The 22182-nt window shown below is 43.5% G+C and overlaps 1 protein-coding gene and 1 long non-coding RNA gene across 7 annotated transcripts in view; one reads left to right on the top strand and one right to left on the bottom strand.

Annotated features, from left to right (window-relative positions):
• The window catches only part of LCOR (ligand dependent nuclear receptor corepressor), a 131779-nt gene extending 113587 nt beyond the window's left edge, over positions 1–18192 (bottom strand). Inside the window, exon 1 of one of the 6 annotated variants that reach the window (XM_077258281.1) lies at positions 17950–18192. In XM_077258281.1, coding sequence (XP_077114396.1) covers positions 17950–18046 — 97 coding nt within the window. In that variant the 5' untranslated portion in view covers positions 18047–18192. The other 5 variants (XM_077258282.1, XM_077258285.1, XM_077258284.1 and 2 more) reach the window with 5 other exon arrangements.
• Positions 18193–18250: 58 nt separating this feature from the next.
• LOC143769593 (uncharacterized) lies at positions 18251–21422 on the top strand. Its single transcript, XR_013214428.1, has 3 exons — positions 18251–18387; positions 20951–21086; positions 21245–21422. It is a non-coding gene; the product is annotated as an uncharacterized LOC143769593 (long non-coding RNA).
• The last annotated feature ends 760 nt before the right edge of the window (positions 21423–22182 follow it).

The raw sequence follows: 22182 nt of genomic DNA, 5'->3' as shown, positions 1-22182 counted from the left end.
GTAACTTTTTTTTGTGCCGACGGTCCGCCAAAACATGACGCAACCGTCGCACGACGGTTGCGACGTGTGGCAATACATCGCAATGCGTCGGTAATGTTAGTCTATGGGGAAAAACGCATCCTGCAGACAACTTTGCAGGATACGTTTTTTTCTCCTGAACGACGCATTGCGACGTATTGCAAGCGACGCTAGTGTGAAAGTAGTCTAAGGCTATGTTTTGTTTATCATCCAGTAGTGATCAGTTACAACGGATCCAACAGAAATCTATTTGCAAAAAAGTTGCACAGGCAGAACTTTAGTCAGTTTTTAAATAACTGGTCTCTGCTGGATCCGTTTTAACATTGAAGTCTATGGAAAAATGGATCCATTAATAAGTCGTCCATATTTCTTTCATTTGTAATGGATTCAATGTTTAAAAAAAAAAAAAGGATCCAGCAGCAATCAGTTATTTGAAAACGGAGTAAAAAGTTGTGTCTGCACAACTTTTTTGCCAACAGATTGCTGCAGGATCCATTCTAATTTATCACTACTAGACACATGAGCATAGCCTAACCATTTGGGGACATGCAACTATCTTTGAGAAAACTCCGCACACATCAAATGCCAGTCACAGAAAAGTATATTGTGAAAATAGTGCCTAAGGTCAAGTTGACACAAGCGTATTCAGTATGTGTGCGGCGTGAGAGCACAATGGACCGCACATGTACTCAGAGCTGTGGAGTTGGAGTCATGAAAATTGAGGAGTCGGAGGTTTGGCTTACTGACTCCACAGTCCTGCATCTACTAATGTTAGTCTATGTGGCAGTACACATGGCCATACTTAAAGGGAACCTGTCACCACGTTTTTGGAAGATGGGATAAAAATAGCGTTAAATAGGGGCAGAGGTGGGCGTTACATTAGTGTGTGTGTTATGCGTTTATTACCCACCTAAGTTGCCGAAATAACTTTGCAAAGTCTCCGTTTTCGCCTGTCAATCAGGCTGGTCAGGTCGCATGGGCGTTGTCTTCCCCCAGATTTGGCGTAGTTTTCCGTTGGTGGCGTAGTGGTGTGCGCATGCCCAAAGTCCGGAATCCTCTTCCAGGGGATTTAAAATAGCGCGGTGTTCGTTATTGCATTGGTGATCGGTGGGCGCGGCCATCTTCCTTTGGCCGCGCGTGCGCAGAAGCGGCGCTCTGCTGGCCGCGGCTTCAGGAAAATGGCCGCCGCGATATCCATCTGCGCACGCGCGGCATCCCGCGGCCATTTTCCTGAAGCCGCGGCCAGCAGAGCGCCGCTTCTGCGCACGCGCGGCCAAAGGAAGATGGCCGCGCCCACCGATCACCAATGCAATAACGAACACCGCGCTATTTTAAATCCCCTGGAAGAGGATTCCGGACTTTGGGCATGCGCACACCACTACGCCACCAACGGAAAACTACGCCAAATCTGGGTGAAGACACCACGCCCATGTGACCTGACCAGCCTGATTGACAGGCGAAAACGGAGACTTTGCAAAGTTATTTTGGCAACTTAGGTGGGTAATAAACGCATAACACACACACTAATGTAACGCCCACCTCTGCCCCTATTTAACGCTATTTTTATCCCATCTTCCAAAAACGTGGTGACAGGTTCCCTTTAAGAAAATAAAAATTGCAGCATGAGCTACTGTTGTCCAAATTTACTGGCCAAAAAGATGCATGTAAGGCCATGTTCACAAGTTCAGTATTTTACATCAGCATTTGTAAGCCAAAACCAGGAGTGGGTGATTAATGTAGAAGTGGTGACGTGTTTCTATTATACTTTTCCTCTGGATTTACCTACTCGTGATTTTGACTAACAAATACTGATGTAAAAATAGTGACCAAATACTGAATGTTTCTTTACTATGCATAGTAGTGAGGAGCGAGCATGCCCGGGTACTAACCGAGTATCTTCCGCGTGCTCGAAAAATAAGCTAGCGTTCCAGCGGCTGTTCGACAGTCGCAACAGATGCATTCATTGCCTGTTAGTTATGCAATCCCTGCATGTGTTGCAGCTGACTACGAGACGTGAAATAGCAGGGATTTCAACATATTATTCGAGCACGCCGAAGACACTCGGTTGGCATGCGAGCGTACTCCGATAACACCTTATCCAATCATGTTCGTTCATCACTGCTATGCATCTCCTGCAACCATCTGCTACGCGGACAAGCATGCGGATCCAGTCATGTCCACAATTTGCAGATGTCATCTGTACACAGAGTTCAGAACTTGTCTGAACTTACCATTAGGGCGAATCCACACATTGTATTTCTACCATGGCTGTAATATTTGGAAAATTGCAGAGTAAGGGAAGAGATCAGCAGTAAGATCACTCCCTCATCCCTGCAGCCTGAAATTCACAGAATTTGTTAGTAAGGTTCTCCCACTTAGAAACACGATTTCTTGTTGTCAGCAAAACACAGAGAGGGAGGAGGGGAATCACATACATTATAAGAGCGCATTAATATTCCAATAGATAAAACTTATTTCTAAACCCAAACACCAGTTGGTTATTCAGCATTTTTTTTTTTTTTTTTTTTTAATTTAAATCCGGTACTTGGGAAAAAAGAAAAAAAATAAATAAATAAAAAAATAAAAAAATCGCAAAGAAAAGTGGTTTTCAATGCATTCGTTACAAGCATTTTTTGCAACATTTTTTCCCCTTTCATTTTATGTCATCTAGACAAGCCCATGTGAAAAACAAAAAAAAAAACAAAAAAAAAAACACGTCTGGCACACTGGGTTTTTACTAAAGCAAAATCTCCCAAAACATCTTAAAAGCATGCTTCCATTAACTACTTGACTTGTAAGGCCATGTTCACACTTTGCGTGTTTTACCACGGTTCCGCAGCGTTTCTGCAGCTGCGGGTCCGCAGCAGTTTCCATTACATTTACATGTAAACCCTATGGAAACCGCAAACCGCTGTGCACATGCTGCGGGAAAAACCGCGCAGAAACGCAGCGGTTTACAACCCGCAGCATGTCACTTCTTTGTGCAGAATCGCAGCGATTCTGCACACATAGAAATGCATTGATCCGCTTACTTCCCGCATGGGGCTGTGCCCACGATGCGGGAAGTAAGCGGATAATGTGCGGTTGGTACCCAGGGTGGAGGAGAGGAGACTCTCCTCCAGGCCCTGGGAACCATAAATAGTGTAAAAAAAAAAAAAAAGAATTAAAATAAAAAAATGATATACCGTATATACTCGAGTATAAGCAGAGATTTTCAGCCCAAATTTTTGGGCTGAAAGTGCCCCTCTCGGCTTATACTCGAGTCACGGTCGGCGGCAGGGTCGGCGGGTGAGGGGGAGAGGGCGCTGAGGCATACTCACCTGCTTCCGGGGCTCCTGGAGCTGTCCCTGCAGTCCAACGGTCTCCGGGTGCCGCAGCTCTTCCCCTGTTCAGCGGTCACGTGGGACCGCTCATTAGAGAAATGAATATGGACTCCACTCCCATAGGGGTGGAGCCGCATATTCATTTCTCTAATGAGCGGTAACGGTGACCGCTGATAGAGGAAGAGGCTGCGGCACCCGGAGACCAGCTGTCCGGGGGAAGGAGCGGGACGCCGGGAGCAGGTAAGTATTACATATTCACCTGTCCGCGTTCCACACGCCGGGCGCCGCTCCATCTTCCCGGCGTCTCTCCGCACTGACTGTGCAGGTCAGAGGGCGCGATGACGCATATAGTGTGCGCGCCGCCCTCTGCCTGATCAGTCAGTGCGGAGAGACGCCGGGACGGGACGCTGAGGAGCTGCAAGCAAGAGAGGTGAGTATGTCATTTTTTTTTATTGCAGCAGCAATGGCACAGCTTTCTATGGTACATCTATGGGGCAATAATGAACGGTGCAGAGCACTATATGGCACAGCTATGGGGCAATAATGAACGGTGCAGAGCACTATATGGCACAGCTATGGGGCAATAATGAACGGTGCGGAGCACTATATGGCACAGCTATGGGGCAATAATGAACGGTGCAGAGCACTATATGGCACAGCTATGGGGCAATAATGAACGGTGCAGAGCACTATATGGCACAGCTATGGGGCAATAATGAATGGTGCAGAGCACTATATGGTACAGCTATGGGGCAATAATGAACGGTGCAGAGCACTATATGGCACAGCTATGGGGCCATAATGAACGGTATGGAGCATCTATTTTTATTTTTGAAATTCACCGGTAGCTGCTGCATTTTCCACCCTAGGCTTATACTCGAGTCAATAAGTTTTCCCAGTTTTTTGTGGCAAAATTAGGGGGGGGGGTCGGCTTATACTCGAGTATATACGGTACTCACCTCTCAGCGCTGCACGCGGCCGTCCGGTCTCAGTTGCTGTGCGATCAGGGACTGAGATGACGTCGCGGTCACAGCATCTGTGGAACCGGAGCGCCGCGTGCAGCGCCGAGGAGATCGGAACATCAGAGGGTGAGTATATAACCAATTTTTATTATTTTTAACATTACTATTGATGCTGCATATTGCTGCATATGCAGCATCAATAGTATAGGAGTAAACCCGCAGCGGAAACCGCAAAACAAACCGCGATAAATCTGCAGGGATAACCGCAGCGGTTTTGCCCTGCAGATTTATCAAATCCGCTGTGGGAGAACCCCGCAAAGTGTGCACATGGCATAACATCTGACTACTTTTTCACATAAAAAGTCAAAGTAATCAACAAAAACACGCTGAATGAAACGCACCATTTGAATCCAGCCCGAGGCCTCATTCAGCCAAACGTTTTGCACGCATGTCATCACTTAAAGGGAACCTGTCAGCAGGATTGTGAACAGTAATCTACACAAAGTCAGGTCTGCGCCGTTATACTGGATAAAAATGATACCTTGGTTGATGAAATCCGTCTTGTGGTTGTTTCTTAATCTTTACTCAGTTTTGTGTTAATGAGATTCTCGTGCCCTAAGGCGGGGTTGGTGTATGTTTGAAAATTGCAAATTTTTTTTTTTTTCATTTATCAAATTTTGGATTTTTTTTTTTGTATAAATAAACAAAACATATCGACCTAAATTTATCATTATCATACATTATAGTGTGCCACGAAAAAACAAAAAAAACAAAAATCAAACAAAAAAAAACCACAATCTCAAAATCACTGGGTTACATTGAAGAGTTCCAGAGTTATTACCACAAAGTAACACTGGTCATATTTCAAACATTTGTCCCGTCACTAAGGGGTTAATATAGGGTATGCGCTCTAGCCATGAAAAAAGATGTCTGCTTGTGCTCTTAAAAAGGAATTTTAGTACAACAAATTAATTACCACAAGAAAGAAAAAAAATGTGACAAATAGATCAAATATTTTTGAAATTACACGAAAGCAGGTTGAGGAAGCACTCAGCCACAAGCATTTATACACTATGCTTCATGCTTGTCAACTCCAAATACATGGTGGAGCTTTTAATAGCTATACAAAACTTGGTAGGGTAAGAATATATAATTCATGATATTCATTCAGGAACACTTAGGGAATCACACCAGCGCAGTTCTCCCTAAAGTTATAAGTGATTGAATGTTTTAGCATCACTAGCTGCTGTGCATCCGAATATGGCCAGCCTGGCAGCATTACAATAAAAGTAATCTTCATTACTGCGCTTGCAATTTATCAAAATGTATTTGCATGTGCCCTCTATCAAGGAATCCAAATAATAATAAAAAAAAAAAAGTGATTCAAACTCCATGACTAATTAACTTGATACCAAATCATGCAAAAGCAAGCGTATTAAGAGAAGAAATGAACAGCCCGACTGCTGGATGAGAAACAAAATATTTGAAAAACACTACAAGGCCTAATTTAGAGCTATTTACTGACCAGTGGTTTGGATAAACAAACATGCACATATAAAATTATTTGCACAAAACCTATCAGGGAATACCGTATTCACAAATGGCAAATTTGTTGAAAATTTCTGCAACTGCAAAATAGTTCACCTGAATAGGATTGTTTGGCAGCCAACACACTGATCGGGCTTGGATCGCAATACCCGGCCCAGCTACCTCGTCTCCTGACCTGCGCCAACTGCGTCATACAGGTCTATGAAGAAAATAAGTCAGGACATGAGATGCGGCAGATGGGCCGGGTATTGCAAACAGAGAACAGTGTGTCATAGAGGTGTGAAAGTCAGTCAATACTGTAAAAAAAAAACGGACACATACAAACATGCCATTAGATGGCTGCCAGGTTCCAGGTAAAACTATTGCCAATGCATCAGATATGCTTCTTATGCCCAACGTATTCAGTAGTTTTTGTCTTTAGCCCTGTTCATATCACAGGAAGATCCTTTGATCTGTGGTTTAAGTAAAGGTACCGTCACACTCTGCAACTTTGCAACGAGAACGACAACGATGCGTGACGTTGCAGCGTCCTGGATAGCGATCTCGTTGTGTTTGACACGCAGCAGCGATCTGGATCCCGCTGTGATATCGCTGGTCGGAGCTAGAGGTCCAGAACTTTATTTCGTCGTCAGATCGGCGTGTATCGTCATGTTTGACATCAAAAGCAACGATGTCAGCAATGTTTTACATGGAGCTAACAACCAGCAAGAACGATAAGTGAGTCGCCGTTACGTCACTGGATCGCTCCTGCATCGTTCTGGAGCTGCTGTGTTTGACGTCTCTACAGCGATGCTCCAGCGACGCTCCAGCGATCGGCTCGTTTTCTATATCGCTGCAGCGTCGCTGAGTGTGACGGTACCTTAACCCCTTCCCGACATTTGACGTACTATCCCGTCGAGGTGGGGTGGGCCCGTATGACCGCCGACGGGATAGTACGTCATCACCGATCAGCGGCGCTCACGGGGGGAGCGCGGCCGATCGCGGCCGGGTGTCAGCTGCATATCGCAGCTGACATCCGGCACTATGTGCCAGGAGCGGTCACGGACCGCCCCCGGCACATTAACCCCCGGCACACCGCGATCAAACATGATCGCAGTGTACCGGCGGTATAGGGAAGCATCGCGCAGGGAGGGGGCTCCCTGCGGGCTTCCCTGAGACCCCCGGAGCAACGCGATGTGATCGCGTTGCTGCGAGGGTCTCCTACCTCCTTCCTGGCTGCAGGTCCCGGATCCAAGATGGCCGCGGCATCCGGGTCCTGCAGGGAAGGAGGTGGCTTACCGAGTGTCTGCTCAGAGCAGACACTTGGTAAGCCTGCAGCCCTGCACAGCAGATCGTCGATCTGGCAGAGTGCTGTGCACACTGCCAGATCAATGATCTGTGATGTCCCCCCCTGGGACAAAGTAAAAAAGTTAAAAAAAAATTTTTCCACATGTGTAAAAAAAAAAAAAAAAAAAAATCCTAAATAAATAATAAAAAAAAAAATATATTATTCCCATAAATACATTTCTTTATCTAAATAAAAAAAACAAAACAATAAAAGTACACATATTTAGTATCGCCGCGTCCGTAACGACCCAACCTATAAAACTGCCCCACTAGTTAACCCCTTCAGTAAACACCGTAAGAAAAAAAAAAAAAAAACGAGGCAAAAAACAACGCTTTATTACCATACCGCCGAACAAAAAGTGGAATAACACGCGATCAAAAAGACTGATATAAATATCCATGGTACCGCTGAAAACGTCATCTTGTCCCGCAAAAAACAAGCCGCCATACAACATTATCAGCAAAAAAATAAAAAAGTTATAGTCCTGAGAATAAAGCGATACGAAAATAATTATTTTTTCTATATTTTAGTTTTTATCGTATAAAAGCGCCAAAACATAAAAAAATGATATAAATGAGATATCGCTGTAATCGTACTGACCCGAAGAATAAAACTGCTTTATCAATTTTACCAAACGCGGAACGGTATAAACGCCTCCCCCAAAAGAAATTCATGAATAGCTGGTTTTTGGTCATTCTGCCTCACAAAAATCGGAATAAAAAGCGATCAAAAACGGTCACGTGTCCGAAAATGTTACCAATAAAAACGTCAACTCGTCCCGCAAAAAACAAGACCTCACATGACTCTGTGGAGCAAAATGTGGAAAAATTATAGGTCTCAAAATGTGGAGACGCAAAAACTTTTTTGCTATAAAAAGCGTCGCTGGTTTCACACTTGCGTTTTTGTCTGCAGCGTTTTTTGCACAAAAAAACGCATGCGTTTTTTTCCCTATATTTAACATTGAAAACGCATGCGGTTTTTTTGTACGCGTTTGGTCGCGTTTTCAAACGCATGCGTTTTTTTTCTGCATGCGTTCATTTTCAGAAATACAACCTGCAGTATTTTCTTGCGTTTTTAAGCACATGCGTTTGTTTGCGTTAAAAACGCATGCATTTAAACACACTGAAAAGCCACCCACCACCATCAAGGTGATAAAGGGATCCAAACCCTAACCCTAACTCTACCCCTAACCTCACCCCTAACCGTTTAATGAACATTTTCTGACAGTCATAGTGCCACGTATTTCAGTGCCACGTATTTCAGTGCCACGTGTTTCAGTGCCACGTATTTCAGTGCCACGTATTTCAGTGCCACGTATCACATATTTCAGTGCCACGTATCACGTATTTCAGTGCCACATATTTTAGTGCCACGTATTTCAGTGCCACGTATTTCAGTGCCACGTATTTCAGTGCCACGTATTTCAGTGCCACGTATTTCAGTGCCACGTATTTCAGTGCCACGTATTTCAGTGCCACGTATTTCAGTGCCACGTATCACGTATTTCAGTGCCACGTATTTCAGTGCCACGTATTTCAGTGCCACGTATTTCAGTGCCACGTATTTCAGTGCCACGTATTTCAGTGCCACGTATTTCAGTGCCACGTATTTCAGTGCCACGTATTTCAGTGCCACGTATTTCAGTGCCACGTATTTCAGTGCCACGTATCACGTATTTCAGTGCCACGTATTTCAGTGCCACGTATTTCAGTGCCACGTATCACGTATTTCAGTGCCACGTATTTCAGTGCCACGTATTTCAGTGCCACGTATTTCAGTGCCACGTATTTCAGTGCCACGTATCACATATTTCAGTGCCACGTATTTCAGTGCCACGTATTTCAGTGCCACGTATTTCAGTGCCACGTATCACGTATTTCAGTGCCACGTGTTTCAGTGCCACGTATTTAAGTGCCACGTATCACGTATTTCAGTGCCACGTATTTCAGTGCCACGTATTTCAGTGCCACGTATTTCAGTCACGTTTAGGGTTAGGGTTAGGGGTAGGGTTAGGGTTAGGGTTGGAGGTAAAGTTAGGGTTGGGGCTAAAGTTAGGGTTGGGGCTAAAGTTAGGGTTAGGGTTTGGATTACATTTACGTTTGGATTAGGGTTGGGATTAGAATTATGGGTGTGTCAGGGCTAGGGGTGTGGTTAGGGTTACCGTTGGGATTAGGGTTAGGGGTGTGTTTGGGTTAGGGTTTCAGGTAGAATTGGGGAGTTTCCACTGTCCAGGCACATCAGGGGCTCTACAAGCGCGACATGGCGTCCAATCTCAATTCCAGCCAATTCTGCGTTGAAAAAGTAAAACAGTGCTCCTTCCCTTCCGAGCTCTCCCGTGCGCCCAAAAAGGGGTTTACCCCAACATATGTGTTATCAGCGTACTCGGGACAAATTGAACAACAACTTCTGGGGTCCAAGTTCTCTTGTTATCCTTAGGAAAATAAAAATTTGGGGGGCTAAAAATCATTTTTGTGGGAAAAAAAAGATGTTTTATTTTCACGGCTCTGCGTTATAAACTGTAGTGAAACACTTGGGGGTTCAAAGTTCTCACAACACATCTAGATAAGTTCCTTGGGAGGTCTAGTTTCCAATATGGGGTCACTTGTGGGGGGTTTGTACTGTTTGGGTACATCAGGGGCTCTGCAAATGCAACGTGACGCCTGCAGACCAATCCATTTAAGGCTGCATTCCAAATGGCGCTCCTTCCCTTCCGAGCTCTGTCATGCACCCAAACAGTGGTTCCCCCCCACATATGGGGTATCAGCGTACTCAGGACAAATTGGACAACAACTTTTGGGGTCTAATTTATCCTGTTACCCTTGTGAAAATACAAAACTGGGGGCTAAAAAATCATTTTTGTGAAAAAAAAAAAGAATTTTTATTTTCACGGCTTTGCGCTATAAACTTTAGTGAAACACTTGGGGGTTCAAAGTTCTCAAAACACATCTAGATAAGTTCTTTGGGAGGTCTAGTTTCCAATATGGGGTCACTTGTGGGGGGTTTGTACTGTTTGGGTACATCAGGGGCTCTGCAAATGCAACGTGACGGCTGCTGACCAATCCATTTAAGTCTGCATTCCAAATGGCGCTCCTTCCCTTCCGAGCTCTGTCATGCGCCCAAACAGTGGTTCCCCCCCACATATGGGGTATCAGCGTACTCAGGACAAATTGGAAAACAAATTTTGGGGTCCAATTTATTCTGTTACCCTTGTAAAAATACAAAGCTGGGTGCTAAAAAATCATTTTTGAGAAAAAAAATAAAAATTATTTTCACGGCTCTGCGTTATAATCTGTAGTGAAACACTTGGGGGTTCAAAGCTCTCAAAACACATCTAGATAAGTTCCTTAGGGGGTCTACTTTCCAAAATGGTGTCACTTGTAGGGAGTTTCAATGTTTAGGCACATCAGGGGCTCTCCAAACGCAACATGGCGTCCCATCTCAATTCCAGTCAATTTTGCATTGAAAAGTCAAATGGCGCTCCTTCCCTTCCAAGCTCTGCCATGCGCCCAAACAATGGTTTACACCCACATATGGGGTATCAGCGTACTCAGGACAAATTGCACAACATTTTTTGGGGTCCAATTTCTTCTCTTACCCTTGGGAAAATAAAAAATTGGGGGCAAAAAGATCATTTTTGTGAAAAAATATGATTTTTTATTTTTACGGCTCTGCATTATAAACTTCTGTGAAGCACTTGGTGGGTCAAAGTGCTCACCACACATCAAGATAAGTTCCTTAGGGGGTCTACTTTCCAAAATGGTGTCACTTGTAGGGGGTTTCAGTGTTGAGGCACATCAGGGGCTCTCCAAACGCAACATGGCGTCCCATCTCAATTCCAGTCAATTTTGCATTGAAAAGTCAAATGGCGCTCCTTTCCTTCCGAGCTCTGCCATACGCCCAAACAGTGGTTTACCCTCACATATGGGGTATCAGCGTACTCAGGACAAATTGTACAACAACTTTGGGGGTCCATTTTCTCCTGTTACCCTTGGTAAAATAAAACAAATTGGAGCTGAAATAAATTGTGTGTGAAAAAAAGTTAAATGCTCATTTTTATTTAAACATTCAAAAAATTCCTGTGAAACACCTGAAGGGTTAATAAACTTCTTGAATGTGGTTTTGAGCACCTTGAGGGGTGCAGTTTTTAGAATGGTGTCACACTTGAGTATTTTCTATCATATAGACCCCTCAAAATGACTTCAAATGAGATGTGGTCCCTAAAAAAAAATGGTGTTGTAAAAATGAGAAATTGCTGGTCAACTTTTAACCCTTATAACTCCGTCACAAAAAAAAATTTTGGTTCCAAAATTGTACTGATGTAAAGTAGACATGTGGGAAATGTTACTTATTAAGTATTTTGCGTGACATATGTCTGTGATTTAAGGGCATAAAAATTCAAAGTTGGAAAATTGCGAAATTTTCAAAATTTTCGCCAAATATTCGTTTTTTTCACAAATAAATGCAAGTTATATCGAATAAATTTTACCACTAACATGAAGTACAATATGTCACGAGAAAACAATGTCAGAATCGCCAAGATCCGTCAAAGCGTTCCAGAGTTATAGCCTCATAAAGGGACAGTGGTCAGAATTGTAAAAATTGGCCCGGTCATTAACGTGCAAACCACCCTTGGGGGTGAAGGGGTTAAGGAGAGTCTCCTGAACTTTAAGGCTACTTACACACTTTGCGGAAAGTCCTGCAGATTTTTCCAGACTGATTTTGGTAAATCCGCAGGTAAACTGCACTGCGGATTACCTGTGGAATTACCACATTATTTTTGAGGATTTCACATGCTGATTTACACCTGCGGACTCCTATTATGGAGCAGGTGTAAACAGCTGCAGAATCCGCACTAAGAATTGACATGCTGCGGAATAAACGCCGCTACGTTTCCGCGCGTTTTTTTTTCTGCAGCATGTGCACTGCGGATTTTGTTTTCCATAGATTTACATGGTACTGAAAACTCATAGAAAACAGCTGCGAATCCACAGCGTCCAAACCGCTGCGGATCCGCAGCAAAATCCGCAACGTGTGCACATACCCTAAAGGTATGCTCGGATTACATTATCAACTTGTCAGTGGCTATCGGGGCTTAAATTTGAAGCCCTGAAAAACGTGATTTGGACGTTTGTACTAATGGGGCTTATTTACTTTAACCCCTTTCCGACGTTGGGAATAATAGTACGCCCACGTTGGAATCCCTCCCTTTAATGTGGGCTCCAGCACTGACCCCACATCTTTCCTGGCACATGTCAGCTGTTCAAAATAGCCGACATGTGCCTTTAAACAGCCATGGTTGGAATAGTGATCCACCTGCGGCTGTTAACCTGTTAAATGCCGCTGTCAATCTTTGACAGCGGCATTTAACTCGCTGTTCGGGTAAGCACGCCGGAAATCCCGCCCATCTGTGACCCCATATCGTGATTGCGAATCGTCGATAGGTTGGCATGACAACCAGAGGTCTCCAGCCCAGTGATCAGCAAGTGAGCATGTCTGCTACATACAGGCGATTTGATCATCGCCCATGTGTAGCAAAGCCGATCAGTCAAATACAGGTTCTAATCTCCCATGGAGACTATTAGGCATGCAAAAAGTAGCAAAAAAAAAGTTAAAATCACCACATTCAAAAAAATAAATAAATTGAAAACGTTAGAATTACGTTTTTTGGTCGCCACTACATTGCAATAACAGACAATCAAAGGATCGTATCTACACCAAAACGGTTTCAATAAAAATGTCAGTACAGCACACAAAAAATAAGCCCTCACCCAGACCAAGATCACAAAAATTGCAGATGCTACAGGTCTTGGAAAATAGTGGCTTTTTTTTTTTTTCCCAAAGCTTGGACCTTTTTTTTTTTTCCACCACTTAAAGGGAACTTGTCACCCCCAAAATAGAAGTTGAGCTAAGCCCACAGGCATCATGGGCTTATCTACAGCATTCAGGAATGCTGTAGATAAGCCCCCGATGTATCCTGAAAGATGAGAAAAAGAGGTTATATTAAACTCACCCAGTGGCATTCCCGCTGCGGTCCGGTCCGATGGGTGTCGCGGTCCGGGGCCTCCCATCTTCATAGGATGACGTCCTCTTCTTGTCTTCACGCTGCGGCTCCAGTGCAGGTGTACTCAACAGGGCAGAGCTAAATACTGCAGTGCGCAGGCACCAGGCCTCTCTGACCTTTCCCGACGTCTGCGCACTGCAGTACTTTTCTCTGCCCTCAACAGGGCAGAGAAGTACGCCTGCGCCGGAGCGTGAAGACAAGAAGAGGACGTCATTGTAAGAAGATGGGAGGCCCCGGACCGGACCGCGACACCCATCGGATCGGACCGCCCAGGTGAGTATAATCTAACCTCTTTTTCTCATCTTTCAGGTTACATCGGGGGCTTATCTACAGCATTACAGAATGCTGTAGATAAGCCCCTGATGGCGGTGGGCTTAGCTCAACTTCCATTTTGGGGGTGACAGGTTCCCTTTAAATAAAAAAAGAACCTATACATGTTTGATGTCTACGAACTCGTAATGACCTGGAGAATCATAATGGCAGGTCAGTTTTAACATTTAGTGAACATTGTAAAAAAAACACAAACAAACAAACAAATAAATAACTGTGGAAATGCACTTTGTTTTGCAATTTCACCACACTTGTAATCTTTCCCGTTTTCCAGTTCACGACATGTTCAACCCAATGGTGTTGTTCAAAAGTACAACTTGTCCCGCAAAAAAACAAGCCCTCAAGTGGCCATTTTAACCTAAAAATAAAAAAGTTATGGCTCTGGGAAGAAAGGTAGAAAAAAAACCAAAAATACTTCCGGTCAAGAAGGGGTTAATGATGCAGATGAAGTCACTGTGTGCTCTTTCGAACATAATATAAGGCAGTAGTCACATATTTGACACTAGCACCAACACATGGTCGACTGCAATATGGTGCTCACGTCAAAGAAGTGGATACTGAAATTATATCCGACAGAACAATATCACTCCATCTTCATTGTTAAAGTAAATGGCCCCATCAGCGCAAACGCCCAAATCCAGTTTTTGTTTTGGGGCTTCAGATGTGACTCCATTGGGGCTTACGAGTGGATAAAATGTGATGTGAGCTCGGCCTAAGTGCTCAGTCGTCCGTGCAACATGGTCCGAGCATGGACCACAATGAACGAACTTGGCTGAGGGTCTCCCAACCCAACTGTGACAGTCTCATATTTCTATGAAGCCGTTACTCTTCAGTCGGGAGACCTGAGCACAGTCCGTACTGCATGGACGTCTGAACAAGCCAAACTACAGAGGGCATACAAGCAGGAGTACTGGGCTCAAAAAACACACTCTTGGAATATGCTTTATGATACCTTGGAAGTTTTTCGATACATGCCTCAAACAAGTTACAAAGAGGCCCTTAACAAGTACATGACAATTTTTACTGCCTGGCTAAGAAATTTTAAATGAATTCCTTAAAGTTTGTCCGGCACCACAAGCACACAACCTACTGGGTCCTATTCTAAGGGCTCTTTTCCATTTGCGAGAAACACGTCCGTGTCTCGCATGTGAAAACCAAGCTCTGGCGCCGGCACTCCAGAGCGGAGCGTGCGGCCGCATAGCACCACATGGAGCTGCACGCTCCGCTCCAAAGTGCCGGCGCCAGAGCTTGGTTTTCACATGCGAGACATGGACGTGTTTCTCGCAAATGGAAAAGAGCCCTAAAAGGCATAACAGGTGTGCAATACCTACTGATCATGTACCTACTCTTGCAAGCATCTGAGGACCCAACTAAATCTATAACAATGTTTCCAGCTCAATACTAAGTATTTTAGAATAAAAGTGATCGCCATTAAAAAAAAAAAAAAAGCATAGCAGTTTCATAGGAAGAAAAAAGGTTATCCAAGTCATAAAACGTTAAAATTTAACAGAAACAAAAAAAAAATAAAAAAATAAAAAACTTCCCTAAATACATATAAGCTAGACAAACCCAAGTTCAACACGCACTGCCATACCATAAAAGCAATCAATTTCAGGTTTGTGTCATTGTTGTAAAGATAAAATAGTTGGCGATTCTAAACTTTGGACTCTTTGTTAAAAAAAAAAAAAGAAAAATAGTACTTTGACTTGCCTGCGAAACAAAGTCATAAAAGTTACTTGACCTTAGGGTTGGAACAATGAGCTCTAAATATTCAAATTCTCTCTAAATAGCCCCATTAATTCACTGAGGGGTTAAAGTAACTTATAAGATTGCACAAATGTATATTGTCTAGCCCACACCTAATAAATAGAAACTATTAGGGTAAATGCAGAATTTAAGTATTTGGTGCAGAAATTTCTGTATCTCTAGGCAGGAAAACCGCTTTGCAAAATAGGCGTGTATGTCGCATTTTTTACATAAGTTTTTGTTGCATATTTTTACACACTCATTAGTATGAGCGAAATCTGCATCAAAGAACGCTGAAAGAATTGACATCCTGCAAATCAAAAATAAGCAGTGTGTGCATGAGACGTCAGGATTTTTGTTCACTTTGCTCGCCATCATGAAAACCTTTAGGTTTTGCAACAAGTCTGAGCAGAAACAAAAAGCGACAAATCTGCAATGTACGCACAGGCCCACAGTTCACCTTTTGTTCTAGGGATAAAACAGTCTACCCAAACCTGTGGCTCATCCAGGTGTTGCAAAACTACATCTCCAAGCATGCCGCTGACACATACTGCCAAGGAATTCTGACCACTGACAGGAAACCATAGACTTCATTGAAAACCTCTTTTGCGGCCTAAATGAAAGTCTCAGTAAAAAATGTTATATGTAAACACAGTTTTAGGGTCAATTAACTGCTTGTGTGCAGTTTCAGAGCCTAATAATTACTTCTTCTTAGCATTAAATTTTGCACAGCAGTAATCATGTATGGAACGTATTGTTCATCATGAACTGAAAACATGGCAAGCCTAGGGTTAACAAATCTTAAAATTTACATTAATGCTAAGAAACACAAAAACCATCCCCTGGGAATATCCTTTTTGGGAACGCATAAGCCATTATTCCTAGAAGACTGTTCACCGTGCTTCTGCCATCCTATCACAAAATTGCACGGAGCCTCCGAAAATGTATCAGGGTTAAAAGCGTTTCGTCAACTCCTATCAATCATGTGCAAACTGTAAACCTACAGAATTTTTTTTAGCCCTCGCCCTCCTCCTCCTCCTCATGTAATACGTGCTCAGTTACTGTTTCAGGAAAGGGACAAAGAAACGCTATCGCAGCATGAAATTACATCTCAACCAAAGCACAATTTGCATAATGGGCTTTGCAAAAAAATTTTATTTCAAAGCAAAGCGCTTAAAGATAAATGAAATCAACTTTCCACCAGGAACAACAACAGCAGCACCCACCCCCTTGGCTGGGATCTTACATGCCAAATACTCCCCCCCCCCACACCCAAAAAAAAAAAAAAAAAAAGGCAATTGAGGGTGAAATTGAACTAAACAATCCCATGAAAACAAAGTGAGGAGGAGATGAAAATCTTCAATTAGAAAACACAAAAGCCTTCCAACTTTTTATGGTGGGGGCGAGAGATTAATTGGCGACCGATTACCGCCTGTAATTTAAGGCTTTTATTCCCGTCGACAGGACCTTAAATTGAAGAGAGAAAAAAAAAAAAGCGACCTACTGTAATAGGGGAGTTTTCATTCATCCCTTGCCCATCCCCCAGCGTTCTGCAGCCACCGAAATCAGATCGCCTCTCATGTTCCTCATATGGAGAAGAGGGGGATCCCTTGGGGAGTGGGGTGATCCTTAATCATGGGGTGAGGACGGGATCCTCCGGGGAAAGGGCAGCAGCACTCGGCAGCAGCGAGCGAGCTAGGCCTCAGGCCCCTCTCACACCCCCCTCTCCTCCTGAGCCTCACCCCCATCCCTGCCCACCATTCAAGGAACACACACACAAAAAAAAGTGTTTGCAGAAAGAAGGGAGGAGGGAGAAAGCGCAAAGCATCGAGTTTCTTTAATTAAGCAAACAGATTTATAATAAAAGAAATAAAAAAAAAAAACACGCCCATTAAAAAAAAACAAAAAGTCTAATCGGGGCAGTTATAAATAAGGAATAATAAATTACCTAGAAAGCTGATGTTTTAAAGGGAGGAACTGCAAAATGTGAACATGGACATAAGACAAGGCCCCTGCTACACTTTTTACATGGGGGTGTGAAAAAAAAACAAACAAACAAAAAAAAAAAACACAGAATTTGGGGTAATTAGTGGTGCCGGGGGCGCGCACAGGAGGGTGGCTTCGGGGACGCGCGTGCGTCGTGCACGCGCCCGGCATTCGAAACGGCGGCCAGAGCGGCGCGAGTTCCCCTCTCTCTCTCTCGCCCTCCTCCTCTGACCAAACTCCCAGTAACAGCCGGAGAACCGGGGCCGTGTGATTGGCCTCTCCCTCAACGGAAATAAGGAAAGAACCCCCACCCCGGAGCCATTAGAACTCCCCGCCCGGAGCAGCAGAGGGGACGGGCGGGCGTTTTTTTGTTGAGGGGCGCAGTCACATGACCGTCAGAGCCGTTGCCCGCGCACCTCTCTCCCCTCGCGCACGCCCCTTTCCCGCCGTTTTGTTTTACCTCAGAGCGGAGTCACCGCAGCCGCTCTCCGCCGGTATACGCGGGGACTGCAAACAGCACCGGTTCCGGGTTTAGCCGTCGTCTCTTCCCTCCTCCCCCTTCTGTGTTATACCGGGCGGTAAGTTGTGAGGTGACCCGTCGGCTGTGATTTTTGGAAGGTGGGGTGTGTGTAAAGAATTAGAGCTTACCTACACAGTGAATGAGCTTGTGCCGCCAAGAGTCAAGTTCCTGTCGAAAACCGCGCCTCTCGATAGAGCATTGCTGGCTCTTACACAGACTCGCCATTTTCTGCTGGCCCCGCACGGAGCCTCCCCCTTCTCTCCGTCCTCCCTCCCATGGTCTTCCTCCCGCCTCCTCCTCGCTCGCTCTCCCCTCTCTCTCGCTTACGTCGTCCTCGGTGACGTCAGCACGTAGAGTTCTCTGAGTGTGAGGTGAAGGCCCCGCCCAGGGCGGCCGGTCTCCATGGCGATGCTATACTGACAAGAAAGCGGCGGAGAGAGACCCCCAGGGCGGCAGCAGCAGCGCCCCCCTCCTGTCACCTCAGCGTGGGGACTACAAGTCCCAGTACGGACCAAGCGTCTCCTGGAGTGCAGGAGGGTGGTGTATCCGAGCCTGTGGAACTACAGGTGCCAGCACCTCCTGACTTTAGCTACACAGCCTGCATGATACATAAGAAAGTACCTCCAACCTAACAAAAAAGAAAGTACTCTCTGTTAGGTGTTCATGGGGTTAATGTTTGTTTGCATAAAACTGTCCATGGAGGAAGTGTTAAGAAAAAAGACAACAAAATGCAGCAGTGTGAATAACGACAAAGCAGAACAGTATTGTGCTGCATTCTGGGGTTTGGGGTTTTTTATTTTGCTTTATTGTTTTTTTTTTGGGGGGAGCAGAATAAGGACTAAATCTGCAGCAGTAAATTCACTCTGAACGGTGCAGATTTTGTGGGTGGATATGCCGAAATAAATAAAAATAATAATAAAATGTGTATATATATATATAATGTACACATAATATAAAAATGGGGGGCAGCACCCCAAAGTCAGTGAAGAAACGGATGTCAATATAAAAATGGGGGGCAGCACCCCAAAGTCAGTGAAGAAATGGATGTCAATATAAAAATGGGGGGCAGCACCCCAAAGTCAGTGAAGAAACGGATGTCAATATAAAAATGGGGGGCAGCACCCCAAAGTCAGTGAAGAAACGGATGTCAATATAAAAATGGGGGGCAGCACCCCAAAGTCAGTGAAGAAACGGATTTTAATATAAAAATGTGGGGCAGCACCCCAAAGTCAGTGAAGAAACGGATGTCAATATAAAAATGGGGGCAGCACCCCAAAGTCAGTGAAGAAATGGATTTTTAATCATCCCCCTACTGATGTTTCAAAATATCACAAACTTTAAGGGCATCTGACTTTTTAATGTGTTCCCCCATTTTTGTGAATTTTTATACAAGAATAGGGATGAGCGGACCCGTGAAAGTTCAGTTTCTGGTACCCGACCCAAACTTAGTCTAAAGTTCGGTTTGGTTATATGAACCCTCACCCCCATTGAACTGTATGGGGATTACTGATGAGCGAACATGCGTGGATAAGATGTTATAATTTCGATTAGGACAAAAAAATATGTTAGCGTATCCCTGACTACATGTCTTGCCGTTGTTCGACAGCCACAATACATGCAGAAATTGCCTGTTTGTTAGACAATCCCTGCATGTGTTATTCTGCACCTGCCTTCTGTTTCTATTTAGGAAGTAGGCAACATATCTTCTAGCAGTTCATACTTTACACTTTATTTTGTATTTCGTGGTTTATTTTACTCACTATGGGATCTTTTCCTTTTTTCATCACACTTTCCCTTCTGTAGGTAACTTGCACTCTGCTCTGCCCTCCGGTTTTTAGAAGGAACGTGATGCCCTCGACGGCCTTTTAGGCAGCATAGGTCAGAGTGGCCCTCTTCTAGTCTGTGGTTAGGCAATCTCTTCTCAGACAGCAACCACTAGGGACTGTGGGGTCAGGATCTCCAGTCTATAAAGGAATCGGCAGAGTCAGTTACAGTATTTAGATTTACCTGTTATCCCAAGTGAGTAACTACGCTAGCATAACAGAAACGCTATGGCAGGAAACCCAAGAGGACGCCATTGCTGACACAGAGACATAAAAAAGCACTGCAGTTTGGCAAAATGTACGAGTACTCCAAAATCCTTCTGTGAAAGTGTCTTTTGGGCAGATGAGGCCTAGATAGAGCTGTTCGGTTAAGTACATCATTCTACTGTATACCGAAAATGGAATGAGGCCTACAAAGAGAAGAACACAGTACCTACAGTCAAATATGGAGGAGGGTCACAGATGTTTTGTTGCCTCTGGCACTGGGTGCCTTGACTGTCTGCAAAGCATTTTAAATCTGAAGATCACCAAAGGATTTTGGGTTGCAATATAGTGACCATTGTCAGCTCAGTTTGCGTCTTCCAGCTGGACAGTGACCCCAAACATACTTCAAGAAACCCCCAGAAATGGATGTCAACACAGCGCTGGCAAGTTCTGAAGTGGCAGCAATGAGTCCGGATCTAAATCCCATTGAACACTTGTGGAGAGATCTTAAAATTGCTGTTGGGAGAAGGCGCCTTGAAATATGAGAGACCTGGAGCAGTTTGCAAAAGAAGATTGGTCCAAAATTTTAGTTGAGAGGTGTAAGAAGCTTGTTGATGGTTATAGGAAGTTATTGATTGCAGGTATTTATTCCAAAGGCTGTGCAACCAAATATTAAGTCGAGGGTGCCTAATTTAACCTCGAGATTGTTAATATTTTCCACAACAATTTTGGTTCGAAGTCCTCAGACAACTTCTCTTTTTTCTGTTTTCCATGCTTAGTGCGGCACACAATCCAAAGACTGAGGCAACTTCTCCCCTTTTTATCTGGTTTCAGATGTGGCTTTCATATTACCCACACCTGTTACTTGCCACAGGTGAGTTTGAACGAGCATGACATGCTTGAACCAAAGTTGTTTACCCAGAATTTTTGAAAGATGCCAACAATTTTTGGGGGGGTTTGTGTGAAATTATTATGTCCAATTTGCCTTTTTTTCTTCTATGTTTTATTGTTTTGTTACATTACACACAATGGAAATAAACCTGTGTATAACAAAACATGCGTGATTGTAATAATTTTTTGAGGGAAATACTTCATTTTCTAGAACAATTTCAAGGGGGGCAACACTTTTGGACATGACTATCGATCTACAAAAAATGGTAACACTCCAGACATAAGATTGTGAAAAAACTGTGGTCTTCAGTCACCCACGGATGTGCTATGTTTCCGCTCTTCAAACTGTGAGTCTTTCTCAAGCTTTCTCTTGTTTCTTCTATTTATCTACTGTTTATCTTTCATATCTTCTATCTACATTGACCTATTTATTAATCGTCCTCTATTTAAGTTTATCCTATATTTTCTATCTATCTGTTATATACCAGTCTTTTGCCTCTTTCAGCTGACCGGTTAGAGACACAGACACACATCGCCACAGGCCTGGCAGAGGATTGGTAAAGTCAGAAAAGGGAATGCTCAGACATAAGAGTTTGTTTTGCTGAGTTTCTCGTCTGGATTTTTAGGAGTAAAATGCGCAAAGGAATAAAATGTTAGAAAAGTGGTTGAGCTTATTCTTATCTCTTCCATACTATGAGCCATTTTATTTTTTTTCCAATTTTTTATTAAGTCATTTCTCTTTTTTTTCTCTTTTTTGTCTTGAAGAATATGATGACGTTTTGTTTATACCAAAATTCAATAAAACGGCCCACACTGTTCATGATATCGTAGCAAAAACAGAACAAATCTGTTTTACTTTTGTCTTGAACTGGATTTGTGACTTTTTTTGTGTCACAATGTTTAAAAATGTCCCCGACTCCAAGCTGAGACTGGTAATGAGGTGCACCAAAAGTTACAACAATTTTGGCAAAATCTCATGTCATTATTCTGTATAAAAACATTTGGATTAGCAAAGTTATTCAGGACAAATTCAAGTACCAGGGGGCTGGGGAATTACATTTAAGGAACCACTAAAACGGTGCAATAAAAAAACAAAAAACTCCAGTAATGCTTTAACCTTTTCACCTTCATGACCAGGCCAAATATTACAATTCTAACCAGTACCACTTTATGCGGTAATAACTCTGAAACGCTTCCACGGATCCCACTGATTCTGAGTTTGTTTTTTCATGGCATATTGTACTACATGATAGTGGTAAAATTTGTTCGATATGACTTGTTTGTGGATAAAAACAAATTTGGCAAAAATTTAGCAATTTTCAAACTTAATTTTTACGCCCTTAAATCAGAGAGTTATGTCACACAACATAGTTAATAAATAACATTTCCCACATGTCTACTTTACATCAGCACCATTTTTGAAAGATAATATTTTTTGTTAGG

This window comes from Ranitomeya variabilis, chromosome 4, assembly GCF_051348905.1.
Source record: "Ranitomeya variabilis isolate aRanVar5 chromosome 4, aRanVar5.hap1, whole genome shotgun sequence".
In the NCBI taxonomy this organism is placed as follows: domain Eukaryota; kingdom Metazoa; phylum Chordata; class Amphibia; order Anura; family Dendrobatidae; genus Ranitomeya; species Ranitomeya variabilis.
The sequence above is the reverse complement of the archived record's forward strand: the minus strand, read 5'-3'. Positions and strand labels throughout refer to the sequence as shown.